Raw genomic sequence first — 16,721 nt, 5'->3', positions numbered from 1 at the left:
GTGGGCCTAGCTGGTTGCTTTCCCCGACAGACGGAAAGATATGAAGAGATACTCCAAACAATACACCGGATATCTGGTTATTAATTGTGTAGTGGCCGAATAGAACTACATTCTTGTATGACATCGCGGCTGGAGCAGGTAATGCGCAAAGGACGCCGTAACGGTGTCAGCGCAGTTATTGATCGGTTTAAATGGCGAGTAAGTACCCACATTAGGAGGGGTTTTCTTGTGGTTACTATGGTAGCAGATGTTTCGCGTCGTATCTAAATTCTTATGCAACCCTGCAGTTCATCGCTGGACCTTGATGTCTGACCGCTTCGGCGGGCCACGTTTTGGCCGCCTATACCCGTCAACACTCGGTTAGAGTGGAATTCTGTGCTGATCAGCTTCACACGAAGACATCTGTAAGCGAGCGCTCGTCCAAATCTGTATTGTCAAGCCTGCTGAGCGGAAACGCAGGATGCAAGGGTGGAGGCTGATCACCGTCCTGTACCGTCACTGCGCTGACTGTTACGTTGCAGATGAGTAACAGCATGCGACACATTGGCCCTCAGAAGCATCGCTAACACGTGACATACCCTTCCACAGTTAACATGGTCCAAACGATTTTGCGTACGGCTCCTGCAGGTTGACGTGTGGATGAAGATATTTAAGAAAATGTGTGGGCAATTCGTTCTGAATCATGGAGGTGTACACAGTCAAGGAGCGGCGGATATAGCGGAAAAGAAGGGAAACTCTTCACGGGATGCTTCTACTCGAAAATATGTCCATCGCTGCATGCTGGTCATATTCTGTTTGCTGGCAGACCCTTGGCGAACCGTAGTTTCCACGTGTTGATACAAAACGAGTTTTAACTGGATGGTGGTGCGCGGGATCTCTAATGGTAGGCGCCCCTATTTCAGACCTGCTAGCCAACCCGGATTACGTTTCGACACGCCACAACGGGACAGTGCCCATTATAATGCCAAGGCAACTTCGAAACCCATACCACTGAAGGCACTCTGTGACGTTCCATATGGTCTTACGGTATTCAGCGACTGTCTTAAAACGGTTGAAGTTGAATAGCGATTGACACAAAGCAAGAAACCAGTATAAGTGTTTAAGATGGTTCACTCCGTCCGTCAGCGGCGACCGTGAGGTGCACAAAAAATGCTGACTCTGAATTCTTCGCCTTGGCAGTCGAAAAGTGTGGAAGGACGGCTCCCCGCACTCCCGTGACCATCGAAGGAGTATGGCGTCTTATTGTGAGTGGTTGTGTTTTAGTATCGTTGGTGCTTTCGCTCACTGGGCTTGACGACGATGTGCTGACCTACTCCGGCGTTCCTTCTGGCCGAGTCCCAGCCTCGAGACCTCGAGAAGTACTCAACGATAACGCCTTTTGATGCTGTATTCTTTCTAGTATACATTTCAGTCATGTCGCTGTCGGTGCTATCTTGGGATTCTTTAATGAAGGTGTGTATAGCTCCCTGCTCTCGGCGTAGCATATGGATCTCTGGTGTCAGTGACATTCTTGTCGGTAGACCGTATGGCTTCAAGTAAATGCAAATGCACGAGGCAACCGCACTCACTGTCCAGCTTCATTTGTGACGGATGCAACGTGGCATTTCGCGACTCAACATGTGGACGAATAAGCAACCGACTCGTAGGCTGCCCAGTTACGTGTGCCACTATTTATTCTATCTGACCTCAGAAACAGGTACGCCGATCTTCACTGCCTGTCCACTTGAGGGTGGAGTAATCCCATTTCGGAAGGAGGGAAATTTCTCCGTGAGTACATCATCCAGCAGCATAGCACGGACAGAGTAATACCAATGGATAAATTACGGGGCATGTAAGCGCTCGCGTTTTGTGGCAGCCCGATTCTTTTTAGCACTTTCTGTTCGTGTCAAGTTATTGCACAGCCAGCATTTCCCCCGAAAACCCGCCGCAGCACCGCTTCCGCAGCCATTTCCGGATATGGAACGCGTTTCCATTCGAGTTCAAAGGGTAAACTGGCGATGTGCTTTTACAGGTTAATTGCTTTCGTTTGTGCGAGTGACAAGGAAACATTACTTCTCGAGTCTGAACTCGAGGATGCCTTCTGGGCGCGGAACCGAAAGCCCGAGTAGTTAGCACACACACCCTGCTAGTTATTGTTAATGGCGCCGACTGTATTTGGAAGTGGCCTGCGCAAGACCTTGAGAGATACGTAGCAGGGTGAGCCTAGTCCCGCTTCTGCACATCCAGCTAACTGGCTTCGAGTTCCAGGTGACGCCCCGCTCCTGTCGCCGCGGTCCCCTCCTTGTCACGGGCTGCCCTCTCCTGCTCCCATCATTCCCTTCCTGGCGCTTGCCCCGGGGGCTGCTGACGCCGGCCGTCGTCGCCCGGTGTGGCAAGAGGAGTTGCAACTCTTGTTTGGCCTGCTTGCTCATGTGTTTGGTAGTTTTCTCCTTCGTTGCCGCAGTCGGGTTCCGAACTGCGTTTCTCTTCTTTCTGCTGCAGACTCGAACTTCCCGGCGTTCTCCCCGGACTTTCCGCAGTCAACACACAGTTGCAGTGCGTGACGCGGCGCTGCGCACAACTGGTGAGCGCAACTCGTGCCAGCTCCGCTCGCTCCACTCTCGTGCCTCTGTGTCCACCTTCCAAAGGTGTGTGAATTTTCTTTCGTCTAGCAGAGATCCAGTCCCGTAACTTAGTCACAGTCAACAACTTTTCTCCGTCGTTTCCAGGTCTCTCGTCGCCTCGCCGCTCTAATTTTGTACGCCTTTGCGCGGTAAGCGGAGTTGAGGTTGGAAAGCGGCGACAAGCTCAGTCGAGCGGAGACGGGAGATTCCGATTTAGCGCCGACAAGCTTCAGCCGGACGGTTTCCGCGCCAGTTCCACAGAGCAGGAAGCTGCAGCATGAACTTCCGTTTTTCCAGCGCGTCCGGTGTAGATTGGAGGCTCTCCTCCCCTTCAATTTCTGCCATCAACCTTTAGACTGCCGGGCACGGATCTTTCAGTCTCCCCGCCGTCCTTCTCTCTGCAACAGTCGTCACCTGCTCTCTGACCCGAGGGAACCGCGTGTCACGATCACCCGCCACTAACAGAGGATCGAGTTTCGCACTGTGGAGTTGACGTGGCTTTAGTGTTGTGCTGGCACCGCATCCGGGACGATATTTGAAGTGAACAATTCCAAATTCCCAGCTCAATAAAATAGGGGGCGCTCTGGAAGCTCCATTTTTTTCAACTAGGGCGTCGTCACTGCCGACTGCAGATCATCCCTCTAGCATATTCGGCTTTTAGTTGGACCGCTGTAAGCGGCCGTTGGACGTTGAGTCAACGGCGGAAGCAAATTGGTCGAGAACCATTGTTGCCACTTACTGCCAGAAAAGGGGTCATTTCCACAGAGAAATGCCGGCTAACTTATTTGGAACTCCTCTTTCTGATACCTACTCCGTCTGGAACACTTGGCAGCCGACCCAGTCCATGGGTGGTTCGCGTTACCGGTTCCTGCAGCCGAACCTTCCTTGGAAGCTCGTACCTCAATATTTTTGTCTGAATGAAGTGATACAGAGTTAAAGAAGTCTTTAATTTTTCAGGAGATCAAGGTGACATGCCAACGGCAGTTCTCGTTTCCTGCAGATACCTGTCCACAAGTCTGAGTCCATCCCCGGTTCCGTCCCGGTACGCGGAGCGGAACACGTTCTTCCCGTCCAAGTATTATCAGTCAGGAAAATTCGGAAGGACTACGAGCATGTCATACAGGAATCTCGGTTCGACACTGTTGTTTGCCTTAGAAGGTTTCGGCACCTTCCCATCCATCTCAGGCCTGAGGGAGGATAGGTTGTGAAGTGGCGCAAACGTGATTGAAGGCACGGAAGACGTCTTCATTTTCCCTGTAGTCTACGGTCCACGCCTATCATTACTGTGATAGTCTACGAGTAGCAGGAAATACGCACAGCGTAACATCAAACACTCCTCCGCCTTCGGTGTGTTTCGGGAAATTTCTCTGAACAAGGTGACTGGCCTGTCCACGGAAATACTTTACAGCACCTTCGTTCTAAATTCGCGCAGCTCGTTATCAACGTTCTCATTTCTGCGCGTATTCAGAAAGAGACAATTCTTAAGGTCCACTGCCCAGACATGGATATATCAGGAACAGACACTCTGTTCTCGGGGACCCCGCGTGGCGGTGAGGATTCGACTACAGACGCGGTGAGGAAGCTCTTGAAAAATGACTCAGAATTCCCAGCGTCTTGCAGTGCTACAGGGGAAGAATTCCATTTCGGTCGTTCAGCAGACGACTGCACAGAACCTCACGGACCAGCATTCTCTGCACAGACCACGCTACCAACATCTCGTTCTGCGGTCGTTGGAGGCGACCGTGAAGACCATCCAGAAGCGTTGTCCACCGTCAGATCGCTGTTGGAGAAGATGAGTGGCGACCCGCATCGGCAAGAGGCATCTGAGGAAGTCCCGGCGGCGTCCATCCGGTCGCCAGCTGACGAGACAACGAAACACATGAGAGACAGTCGGATGCTGAACGTGGACGACCAACACTTGGAGCTTCGAGATGAACCTACGCATGAGCGTCCAGCTGCACTAAGCAGCTCTACACCAGCGTCCCGACGCCCTTCTGGAGGTGTTCTGGACGAAATTGAAGACGCGATGATCGCTGAAGAGGCGAAGTGCGAGTCCACATCCGGATCCTCTGTGCAGCCCCCCGGTGGTCAGCAGTTACTGGTGGAGCTCGGGGAAATGTTTCGCCGAAAGCAAGAGCTGCCATTCGATGTTCAGCTCCTCGCCGCGGCACTTGAGCCTACCAAGAACGACGTGGATGTAACAAGCCGCGGTTCTTTCGAACGGAGGACTCCAGCAGACAGTCGGGAATATTATACGCAAGGCTCCTGCGCTGATCCCCAGGGACCCTTGCCCAATAGAGGCGAGGAGTGTTGCAGTCGACAAGAGAACTCCCAAGAAGGAGGCCTGGAAAATGTATGCTTCGATCCGACAGTGAATGGCGACGACATGTTGCCACGACGTCGGAGCCACGCTTCCTGTTCGCAGCACACCGCACCGGAGAACGAGCTTCAGTCCGGCCTCGAGATTCTTTTGCAAGCTGGCGCCGTGTCTGGCAACAGCACAGAGGGACTCGACAGCAGCGGCAGCACGCGATCTGAAGCGTCCGTCTCAGACTACTCGCCCTCACCGTCCTGCGAACTTCCTGGGAACCTGTGTCCCTCTCCGATACAGGAAGCCCATCTGGAACGAGACGGCGTGCCCAAGGAGAGTGAGGCTGCTGCAGATACAGAAGTCGACAGTGCTGGAGACCGGCCTTGCGCTGACCACGAAAGTGCTGAGCACCAACACACTCCTCCAACGGAGGCTGGAATCAGAGGACACCAACTGCAAGATGTCGGGGCGCCGACCGAGGCTCGAGCAGAGGACAATAAGAAGCTGAACGCGGAGCCTCTGGACTACCACGCCATGCATCGCGCGCTGCCCAAAGTCACTGGTGTACGCTTTCAGGCTCAGCGCAACCGCTTCGTCGCGGAGTGGTACGAACAAGGTCGCACAAGAATGGCGTACTTCCCTGTGAAACTCTATGGATTCGAGCGCGCAAGGCACTTGGCGATTCGGTGCCGGGAGGTAAGCACGAAGAGGCAGAAGCTGGCGGGAGACAGACGACGCTACACCCGCCGTGAGGTAGCATTTAGTGTACAGCTTGGTGTAATTCGATAGAAGAAGTCTGATGGGTCACAACAGAACGGCTCCGATATGGCATTCATATTTCCCTCTGCCCGACACTCGTCACTGCGATGCTATCCGCAGGAGGTTCTCCAAATGAAAAACGCCAAGCGTGGCGCCTACGGGGAGACTCCGGCGTCGCAGCCGCCTACCACTCGGCGAAGGAATGGTGCGGTTGATGGAGAAAGCGTGAATGAAGAGAACCCAGCGTTGAAACGTCGACGCGTAGGCGGAAACATTGCAAACCCCTGTTTAAGTAGACAAGGCGGACCGGGTTTTGATTCTTCGTTGCTGCCTGTTCGCTCGCGGACGTTCCCTGCCCCGGCATCAGCAAACCATCGTGAGCTTCTTGCCGTGGGAAAGGACATTCGTAGGGGATTCTCTAATGAGGAGCGCCGCGCGTCGGCCTTGCGGTGGAACGAAGGCGGCCAGGTAGACTCAGCAGCAGACATGAGCCTCCACGCCGTGCACGGACATTCTCTCCTCGATCTCAGCACCGAATACAACGTCATGGGTTTTGAAGGTGTCAGCGAGGAAGCCGAGGAACAGCGTGCCAGTGCAGTCGAACACGACAGCTTGCACGAGCTCCTCAAAGGCTCTAGGCTGACAGCAACATCCAGAGAAGACTTCTCGGCAGCAGCTCGCTCCTCTGCAGAGCCTTTTGTCTCGAGACAGGTAAGGCCGTGCCACAGTGTGTTACAGCATTTGTGGCGTGTTAATCGCTCAAGTCCTCGAGGCTGCACCTCTTTTTACTGTTGGGCGATACCACAGCTCGCGTATAGTGGCGTCTGTTGGTCAACCAAGCAGGCATATAAGAGAAATAGAGTTTTTCCGTAGCGGATTTAGTTCCGCCCCCCCCCCCCCCCGAAGAGATACCGAGCGTGTTCCTCTCGCAGGCCACCTACTGTCACCGTTTGCCGAGCACGTGAAAAGATGGGCACATGAGGCTTTTCACTGGATGTACGTGCACATCAAGTCACCCGTACCGCCACCGGGTTATGTATGCAAATGTGTGCCTCCATTAATCTTGTTTCGTGTTTTCAGACTCACAGATCCCCGAAAAGCGAAGGCTTGACGTCGCGACTGAACTCAGTAAACTACGGTCGGCGGCAGTCTCGTGATTCTGCTCTGAAGGGGGAGGGTCTCGTCGAAAGCAGACGCGCTGACTGGGAAATGTCGTCGCTGCTTTCAACATCACCCGAGAGGTCGTTGTCCTGGACACAAGAATCGAACCAGCGTCCATCGCGAAACATGCACGAGCGACAGCAACGAAATGGAATGACGCTTCACGCGAACAGCTCTAGCTGCAGTTCCGCTAGCGCCGGTCTGGGTGTTGACCCCAATGTCTTGCTGACACTCCTTCTCGGAACAGAGACGAGCCGGGAGAAACAGGCCACCGTCGAACACGCACTGCAGTCGTTGACAGGCAGCCTTGAGCAGCCTTTTGCTAGCGCTCGCGGCATGGGAAGACAGCGGGTGCAGCACGTTGCAGAATCTGGAGAGGATGATTCTTCACTGGCTTCCGAACCGGAGTTCTCGAGACTACCGAATCTCGGACCAGAGGACGTGGCAACGTCTAGCAGGCGGAGCGTCCGGCGAGTGCCGTATTCGAAGTCGACTGCCCACTTCGAGGCCCCCACTGAGAGCGCCTGCTCGGAAGCAAAAGTCTTAGACGAAAGTTTGCTTCTAGCTAAGGCAGCAGTCAGCGTCATCTTGACCGACCTGCTTGAGAAGTGCATTCCACGGTTAATAACCATGGGGAAGGAAAGCACAGATGAAACTGCCCTGCAGCTTCGCCGCGGTTTCCTGACATCCGTGGTGATGCAGGCTTGGCGGGCCGTGCAGGACGCTCAGCGTATCGACCAGCTCTACCCGCTTCTGGCGGTCTGTCGACGCACTATTGTCGCCGGAGAGCTTCCCAGCTCCTCGAGTTTTCTGTGCAACTCTTCGAGCGTGGATTGGCGGCGACGAGGCCGGTAAGGCGGGCCAGGGTAACTCCCAGAGCCAGAGGAGAGTTACAGGACACCGGAGGTCAGTACACCTTGACAAGAAAACATTCGAAATGCAGCACGACCGTCCTCGAGGCCAACGCAGCAGCGAATGCGCAGGTTGGGCTGTTTTCTGCAGAAGGTCTGAACTCGAGAGATCGCGAATGAAGTCGGGAACGCGCGACCTCCCTGCCTTCTGAACAGCGTTTTTCTCGGAGATGGCAAGATCTAGGCGCGCCGCATGAGGTCCGTGTAGGAGCCTAGTGGCAGTTCACAGCGTGTCCATGTGCCCGTTGACTCTCCTGAGTTCCCGTATTGGCCACGCCTCTTAGATGTTCGGGCGCGCGCTCTAGTGAAGCACGATTTTTAGAGCCTTCCCCGAGGCGTTTCATTCGCAAAGCCCACTGGAGGAAAACAACCGAACTGTCAGGGTTTCAGCAGAGTCGGCGAAAGCGACGACCGTGCGTGGAGAGCCTAAGTGGAGACGAAGTTGACTATCTTCATCGTTCTGTCCAGCCCTCGATGGGCGAATCGGAGTCTCAGTGTGAGGTCTTCGAGGCTACGTATGTGGAAAGAAAAGGTTTCAAGGCCGCACAGGGTCTTGTGTGAGAGGATCGTGGTCTTCCCAAACGAAGCAAAAAGTTACGGAGCTGCACAACCGGAAGAGGCTTCTCACGGTCCTTCTCCGGACAGGAATATCAGGAGTCAGCCTCCTGTTTTCTTTGTACCGTATCAACAGCAGGAACCAGCAGCCCACAATTTTGGACTGCGTTGTCACGCCCAAGCTGAGCACTAAATGGGCCTGACCCACCAGGAAAAGGACCGTCTGACCTCTGAGGGTCGAGTTGGTCAACGTTCGGAAGCTCTGAATATTTGTGGTCCCCGGCCGCGGTATTCGATTTTACAATGTCTTCTGAGACGCTCGGTGCTAAATACTACATCCTTACGTGTTGCACCGCTTTCGCGTGATGAATGAGAAACACTGTTCCTCCTTTAGTTGTGGACACAAACGCACGTGAGTCTCGATTTCGTTCTGTCGGATGATTCTGACAGTCGGTTTCGATAGCTGGTCGGCACGTGAGAAGTCTGCCCCACTGCCAGAGTTCGACACTGGAAGTGCTTGTCCACTGTGTCGATGGCCGAGGCGATGCCTCCAGAATGTGTATTACGCGCATTGCTCAAAAAACCAGCGGCATGCTGAGTGTCCATGCTGTCTCTCGGTTTCCCTGCAGCTAACTCAGTGATTTGCGTCACTTTGTAAATCGCTGCCCTGTAGCCGTGTGTCACCACTGGTGTTTCCAATCGTAAGAGGTGGGGGCGCAACAGTGTAGCCGGCTGTAGAAGCCACACGGTGTTCCATCTTTGGCATTGCAAATAACACTTGCTGTGAAGTCGGAGGTCCAGGCATCTGCAGCAGTTTTGAAAATCGTCCAAGCCATCCATTGGATGCTGGTACAAGCAGTTGTCCGTGTGTACGCTGCCTCGCTTGGGACTAGATGGTCCACGGTTTCTGATGCCGGTCTGGGGGACCTAGAGAGTCTGCATGGTGTCCCGCACCGCAGCAGGCGAGAGTTAACGTTGCGCGCCTGTGTGTTCTTGGCCGTCCCTGCAAAAACTTCCTTGAACAGTAGAAAGACTTTTTTCGGATCGAAACGATAACGCCACTTCGGTAACTTGAACTGACACCATCTTCAAGAGACGCCATCAGACCCGTCAGCCGGTGGGCCTCTCTGCAACCCGTGGAATTCATTCATCCGTTAAACGGTACACCCGGCCCAAGTGTGGGCTGTTCAACAGCAAAAGAAAGTTTTCGAAGGGTCGAGCGTCGCTGTGGAAACTGGTTCTACACTCTCGTTTAGCTTCCAGTCGCTGTAAGAGAAGCCTATTTCCCTGAGCACCCAGCGTCGGGCCCAATTCCCTTTTACAGAACTCGGTGTTTAGTTCCACTGTAGGCCACCCATCGTTGCGGGGCTCTTCACCTTTTTTGAAACTTGCAAAGAGGAACGGAGGTATCACACATGGGTCGGCTCAGTGGGAGATGACCAAGTCAATATCATCGTGTATGTAGAGCTTGTCTGCAAATGCTGGTTTTCAGATGTACGCTGGATACCCATGTACTTCAGACGCGTAACACAGTGGTCACCAAAAGCACTGATTCGGTGCGCGCGCCTTAACCTGGTCCCGCAGCGACGGCGTCGCTGTCAACATTGCGGCCCTGTTGCTGGAATCCTTAGGATTCGAGAATGTCTGAGAAATTGACAGATTTCTGGAAGCAAAGACGTGATTCGCACGACTGACACACCACGCAGACGACGCACTGTAAGTCAAATGAGGCCATGCTATTTACCTGAATGTACAGCGGTAGCCGCCTGAATGAGAAAACACCAAACTGTACAGCTAGCAAGCAAGGCCATATCACTCTTGTCTGCAGATAGGTGGAAGTGTTGCAGCCGACGCCAGCTCCAGTCAAACTCCCTGACGGAGGATTAAGAAACAGTCTTTTCTTCGATTTCTTCTCCAGCTTGGCCTGACACGTAGTCCCCTGATGGTATCGAACCGAGAATCACTCGAATTTCTTAAGACTCCTTACCCGCTTCTGAAGAACGGGGTGGAAAACGCTGTCGTCGGCTTCCCTTGGACTTCTCGAGTATAGCACAGAGCAGTCACCAAGAAGACGATGGAATGGAGACTTTTCCCTCCGGTAAAGAGAGCTAGTCTCTCGCTCATAAAAGTCCTTTGGTTCAAGAACGAACGGTGAAGGCATGCTCCGACGAAGGTCTTCACGGTCCTCTCTCGCACCTCAGCACTTTCAACTGGTAAGAAGCCCATCGACGAGCCTAAAAAATCAGTTTCATCATTTAGTCCGGTTTATGTAATTGTTGCCTGAAAAGGTGTTGCGCCTGCTTTATCGATTGTAACTGCTGCTTCTGGTCGTCGGACAAAAGCTGGCGTTGAGCCGGCCGAAGATGCCTGCCGCGACGCAGACTGCGGTTGTCAGCAAACGCGAGATATTCGCGCCAAGCCTCAGTGAAAAGCTCCAGTTGTTTCGAAACCTTTTCTGCCTCGGTCACTTCCCGAACCCAAGGCGCTTGGTTTTCAGGTGATGCCTTCTCACACCCCGTCGGGTGCTTCTCTGCTTGTCTAAATCGCCCTTTCCCTGAGAAAATCTCTTGAACAGCGATGCTCGGGATGCACCCTGTACCCCGTTGGATAGGAAGCGCGTCGTTTCCGGCGTTAGACGACCCGTCCGAAAATCCACCTTCAGGCCGCGGACTGTGTGAGCCTTTGCTATTCGTAGGTTGAAGTGCGACTTCTGGACCACCAGTGTATTGGCACTCAGACGCAGAGGCGATAGCACTAGCGGCTTCGGAAGCTGCAGCCATATGAGAACGGAATTCAGCACGAGCGAACTTGTCCGCCAGATCGCGCATGGGTGCCGAGCCGAGTTGCGTTCTATGAACTCGTAACACTCGTCGATAGAGTTGAACAGCTTCACCCAGCTGGAGTTGAAGCCGGTCAAACAGAGGTACAAGAATTTGCGACGCCATTGTGAACGAGGCAAATGTGCACGGGTTGACAACTGGGAAAAAGCACGGAGCTATGGCGAGTGTTTCACGTCGAAGAGGCGCGGCGGTCGCTGCCAACACTGGGTGTGCCTGCGTATCTCGATTTTCCTATCCTGCGTTCACTCTCGTACACCCATTTAGCCCTTTGGAAAAGGAAAAACTCTCGTGCCATAATGTGTGAGTTAGCTGTCGTTGTTAAGCGATGTCGCACACACAGCGGAGCTTCCTGTTCGTCTCAGCAGTTGACATCTGGATGAACAGTGACGCTTGACCTCGAATGGAGCACCATGCGCGGTGGACTGTCCACACGACAGCTGGAGGGACGCCGCTCCTTGCTGGTTTTCCCGTTGACCGAAAGTGCCGTAGAAAGCACCGATATATATTGGTGTTTGTTTGGCAGCTGAAAAAGTCGGATTTCCCCACCACGGATGAGAACAGTGGCCGCATGCGCGCCGCGTTTTTCCTTCGAAATTTCACCCTAAAAACGGTTTGACAGAACGGAGATAAATCTGCTGGAGCAGTTTCAGAGCAACGGGCTGAAACAGTGTGGCATGTTCACACCAAACAGATTTCGGACATACACAAACCAATGCCACAGGTTAACAGGTCGATCCGGAAGTCATTGACCCCACTCAAACCGTCTGGCATTCGCGAGCCTCGATGACCGTGCGGATGAAAGAATTAATACAGTCCGCATTCTTCTGGAATGCGTCTTGTACAAACTTTAAGCGCTTATGTGGCAGGCAATTAACAACTGGGTCTTGAGACTCAATTGCTAGGAATTTTGTGCGCATAAGGTGACTGTGTTAGCTAAACGGGGGGCCAGGAATTGATCGCCCGCAACTTTTCGCCTACTCTTAGCGAGCTGCGCTGTGAGGAGACACAGACCAAAACACCATGTGCCGTAGCGTGTCGGTGTCTTATAGTGAGAAACCGCAAGCATGCCTCATCATGGAAATGACTACGAGCCGTTCCTTCTGGTAGCCAATGATCCCAATCTACTTTACCATTGCGACCTGCGTTCAAATGTTATCTTTTTTCCGGCATCTTTGCGTACGAAGCTTGCCCACGGTGTTCCCTCCCAAGACGACAGGCGCAACCGAGGGTTCTGCTAGCTGCGACAGCGAAGAGGGCTTGCAGTTCCGTAGCAAGTTATTGCAGAGCTGGCATTTCGCTATTGATCACCTGAACAACTCTGGCGGTTTTTACTGAGTTGAAGTGCGTGTTTCCAGCTTGGTACCGACGTCATAAGTGGACCGTTAATGAGCCGCCATCCAATGCCGCTCGACTACGCCCGCAGACGAAAACCGGTTGTGTCTCGCTAGATCTTTTACCAGAAACTCTGGTAACCGCGTATACAGCACGGATTTAATCCCTATTCAACATCCGATTGTCTATCTCTTCGTCTCAATCTGTTCGGGTTTTTTTTGAAGAGGAGCACTGTTGCTGGATCACTAGGTGACTGCACCCTGTCTTACGTCAACGCAATAATCGGTACAATGCCCTTGTCTTAGGTCAGCGCTTGTCTAACGTCAGTGCCTTGAATAGTGCTTTCATACGAGAAGTAACTTTCAATCCCTGAGTTAATTTTCTTATGAGAAGATTGCATTTTCGCCATCTGCTTTTGTATTTAGTGGCGGCCCTGGTTTTGACGCCTTCTAGGTCCGGTGCATAATGGTGTTAAGTCCTGCAGGTGTTGCGGATTAGCCGGCGTGCAAACGGCAGGCGCACAAGAGTGAAAAAGACAGTCGTTGTCGAGACACCCAATTGGACTGCTTGTTTAGCTGACACACAGTTCAATATGACAGATCAAGAGCCACTACTGCCTCAAATGGTTGAGAGAGAAGTGGGAGAGCGCTCCGCTTCTGACCCCGAGGCAAGAGGCTCTAGCGCCACGCCCGACCAGACAGGAACCCGTCCTTCAAGGGCTCAGCAGATCATTCGGAGAGGCACTGTTCACGCGAAAGAGGTGGCGAAGAAGGGCTATGAAAAGTCACGGCTGTTTATTATCAACCAGTACACAAAATTCAAAGAAGACCCGAAGAGAGGACCCCGCTTTCTTACCTGGGTGAGTGTGGCGGCGTGCGTCATCCTCATTCCTGGACTGTTTTTCGATATTATTACACTCGCGCTTACTCTCAGCCCTATGGATGTATTGGCAGATATATATGCGGCTCTCGGGTGCGTGCTTCTCATCAGTGCCGAATTTTCGAGAATCAGTGCTCGCTTTGGAGTGCGGTCCATGATCCACTTCTACATTCAGTTCATCGAATTCACTGCAGGAAGAGGATTGGTTCAAATGTTTGTTGCTTCATTGTGCGTGTCGGTGAAGGACCTTCTGAACCTTTTCAAATTCATACCTGGACTGGCGTTGTTACTCTGCGGGGTTCTAAACGTGATATGGGGCCTCTATGCGGCTTGCAAGCTCAATACGATGATGGCTAAGATGCGCGAGTATGATGGAGAGGAATTTCAGTCGAAAACGATGGCAGAAAAACTTGACTTGCTTGATCGGAAATTCGAGCTACTTAACAAACGGGGCGACGGACTGCTTACTGTTGATGATCTTCGGGAGGGAGTCAAGGAAATGAATCTTATGATTAACGAGGTTGAACTAAAGTTCATATTCGAGGCACTGGATGAAGATCACGATGGTCTTGTCAGCAAGGAAGAGTTTGAGACGTGGTGGCTCAGGGAAAAAGGACCCAAATTCCTCTGATTTAGGCTTTTGCGATGGCCTTGTCAGCGGGGAATAGTCTGAGACGTGGTGGCTTGGAGAAGAGGGACCCCCAGTTCGTCCAGCTTAGGCAGTTCTCTATTCAGTGACAAAGCCTTCAGTGGGTCCCTGATACGTCGTGGAGTGCGCCTCTCGTCCGCTGTCCAGGTGAAATCGGTTTTGAAACTCAATTTCGTTGTCCATCACATGCTCGTGAGCAATCGTTACTGGCGCATCGTTTATCCAGTGCAGGGCCAGGTGAAAGGGATGATTCACCAACTTGCCTACCACCTCGTTGCGCCACCAAGTCAGCATTCTTGACGCCGACTGGTCCTGCAGACGTACTCAAGGATCAGCATGGAGAAGTCAGTTCAACTTTTGAAGAAGTCCCAAAACTTCAATGTATAAATCAAGCGTATAGTGGTGAAATGAAGGCTAGAGCCCAGTTGTGGAACTTGAGAGAGGACGGTAAAAGTACGAAGCATTACAGGGCCAATCCTGCGAAGTTTGAAGACCACGCCACTGCCTCGCAGCTGTCGAAGTTCGCTGCGACCTGTCTTTATATTTATTTGCACTCATCCCTTTCATAGCTCGGGTTCTCCAAAGACTACGCTGACGATACCAGAAGATCATTCCTTCACTGATGTATGCTGCGTGCTGCCTACTCTTACTCGTCGCTTTCCGACTAGTGAAGCATCAAGGGGTTGTCCAAAGCCACCTTGCATTCAGTGCAAGCTCAAGCGATTCTATCATTCGTATCTCGTACCGCAATTAAAGGCCAGCATAACTCTTTCTGCTCATGACGAAGTCACAGACGAGTTCAGTGCGTGGCACCCCATATGAAAATGGCAGGACGAGCCGTGTGCTTGTACTGTTGCAGGTGTACGCTGTAGCCGTCATCAAATAACAGGATTCGTTGCCGGTTCGCCGACATTTGGAAGGAACGGTCGTATCAGTTGAAGAGTCCTTGATACTTTGAGGAGGAAGGCAAACACGATTGTTCAGGCAACAGATATGTGCGTGGGAAATTGTGCAACGGTTCGAGGTGTGCAAGTGGCAACGGAGCTATCTTGCAAAATTTCCAAATGTTTGGCTTGCCAGAATTAGGATTACACCAGTTCAAGAGTTTGAAGTTTTAAACGGGTCGAGAAATTGCCCGCAACTGTTCGTTAACTCACAGAGGTTCAAATACGTGTACCACCGTGTGGGCGCAGAGCAGCGCAATTTTTGAGGGTGTCGGCAGTTCATCGTCCGTGTCTTCCCGACAAACCGATGTGACACAGCGTGGTTTCACTGGACCCGTAACCGGTGTCACGTTCAAATGGACAGCGACTACATCTGGTCATATCCAAAAAACGTAGGAGGTATGGAGACAACTATTTACTAGATAAACCCACCCTAGTCTGCAGTGATACCTCATCCGGGATGAACTGACTTCTTGGTTGTCGCGTTTTGCGCTTGAGGGAGCGCAAGTTATTTCCTGAGGGCGTAGCGGCCATCGCAGAAACTGGGAACAAACAGCTGTACACTTTACTTTGAATGTGCCTACAGATTCCATGTCACCACTCTGAACGGGATAAAAGGGCTGTACCCACACACTACCTGTCACAACAGTGTTCCACGTGCACTTTAGGTGCAGTGGGTGCCGAAACTTTGCACCTGCCGTGCACACGCGGAAAAGCCGTCCCGCGGCGGCGTGGAAACGCCTGGAAACGGGAATGAGTCAGGGTGTCCAGAGGCTGACTCCCTCAGGGTTATACGCCCTGACCGGGTTTTGGACGTGGAGGTGTCACAAACTCCAACTGATTAAACTTACCTGGCAGGCGCTCGGGGTGGCTCACGCATCACCCTGTCGTAGTTCGGAGCAGGGCACTGCACTCTGCTGCTGTGATGAACTATGGGCTCCCAATCGGGGGTGCCAACTGCAGAATTTCTGATAGCGGCAGACAGCGTTCGCGCTTCTGCTATCTCCAACTCTTTCCTTATTTTTTTTTGCGCAATCTTGCACCTGCTCCCTGCCATGAAACCAGTGCCTTGACAGGCGCTTGGCTCCTAAGCGGACGAGCATAGCATGGAGAAAGAACGCGATTTCCAATACAGTGTGAGTCCAGGATGAGTCTGTTTGGTCATGCACTCAGCTACTTACAGAAAACAGCGGCATTTGCATCGGATTGACACGACACTTTCACGGGCCTCCAGTGCATCACTGCCTAGTTTTCGCTGTTCGATACGAAACAGTCGGTCACAGAAAGTAACAGGCCGACGGGGAACCTCCAACAAAGGCCCCGGTCAGAACTGTAAAGTATAGCTGGTGCGGAGATCCATATTAAATTGAAGACGATATTTGGGGAGAAACTATATGGTGTGTGTTTGCTCCCTCGCTCCCCGCTTATTGTAAGGAAAACAGCGGCAGTTGGTGGTATGGACGACGACAGCGTAAACTCCCCATACACTGCCGTGTAACCGAAAAGATGCTCTTCATAGACGGCGTATTCTAATTTATCTCACTAGGGCTAACACCAGTTGTCTCGTAACAATTTCTTACAGTGACATGTAGGCGGAGTGAAGGGAAAAATGACAGCGGAGCATGCGCTGCTGCTCAGAGTTGGCATTAAATGATCTCAGAATCTCTGCATTGGTGTTGGTAACACACGCCTTTATATGACAAGCGGCTTCTGCATTCTGTTTTTGCATTGCGAATCACGCAGCCTCCTAGCTCCCCTTGTGATGACAATGGATGAG

General features: G+C 52.4%; 3 protein-coding genes across 3 annotated transcripts; all 3 read left to right on the top strand.

Moving 5' to 3' along the window:
* Positions 1-1,617: 1,617 nt before the first annotated feature.
* Positions 1,618-2,884, top strand: TGME49_280465 (hypothetical protein; the record flags this gene model as incomplete). Its single annotated transcript, XM_018781852.1, has 3 exons — positions 1,618-1,767; positions 2,482-2,563; positions 2,709-2,884. 3 exons carry the CDS (start codon positions 1,618-1,620, stop codon positions 2,882-2,884), a joined length of 408 nt encoding a protein of 135 aa, XP_018637218.1.
* Positions 2,885-3,055: 171 nt separating this feature from the next.
* Positions 3,056-12,029, top strand: AP2VIIA1 (AP2 domain transcription factor AP2VIIa-1). The gene is made up of 4 exons (XM_018781853.1): positions 3,056-3,525; positions 4,072-5,610; positions 5,794-6,384; positions 6,754-12,029. The coding sequence occupies exons 1-4, from the start codon at positions 3,373-3,375 to the stop codon at positions 7,687-7,689; spliced, it is 3,219 nt and encodes a 1,072-aa protein (XP_018637217.1). The 5' UTR covers positions 3,056-3,372; the 3' UTR covers positions 7,690-12,029.
* Positions 12,030-12,249: 220 nt separating this feature from the next.
* Positions 12,250-15,254, top strand: TGME49_280480 (EF hand domain-containing protein). The gene has a single exon (XM_018781854.1). It carries the CDS (start codon positions 13,065-13,067, stop codon positions 13,980-13,982), a length of 918 nt encoding a protein of 305 aa, XP_018637216.1. The 5' UTR covers positions 12,250-13,064; the 3' UTR covers positions 13,983-15,254.
* Positions 15,255-16,721: the final 1,467 nt, after the last annotated feature.

This window comes from Toxoplasma gondii, chromosome VIIa (genome assembly GCF_000006565.2).
Source record: "Toxoplasma gondii ME49 chromosome VIIa, whole genome shotgun sequence".
NCBI lineage: Eukaryota > Apicomplexa > Conoidasida > Eucoccidiorida > Sarcocystidae > Toxoplasma > Toxoplasma gondii.
This window is presented reverse-complemented; position numbering and strand designations above follow the sequence as displayed.

Bases quoted from the DNA above. Each gene is read 5' to 3' on its own strand.
- TGME49_280480 (XM_018781854.1), top strand. From the start codon at position 13,065: ATGACAGATCAAGAGCCACTACTGCCTCAAATGGTTGAGAGAGAAGTG.
- AP2VIIA1 (XM_018781853.1), top strand. From the start codon at position 3,373: ATGCCGGCTAACTTATTTGGAACTCCTCTTTCTGATACCTACTCCGTC. The intron at 5,611-5,793 runs GTAAGCACGAAG...TGCTATCCGCAG, and splicing joins TGGCGATTCGGTGCCGGGAG to GAGGTTCTCCAAATGAAAAA. The intron at 6,385-6,753 runs GTAAGGCCGTGC...TCGTGTTTTCAG, and splicing joins AGCCTTTTGTCTCGAGACAG to ACTCACAGATCCCCGAAAAG.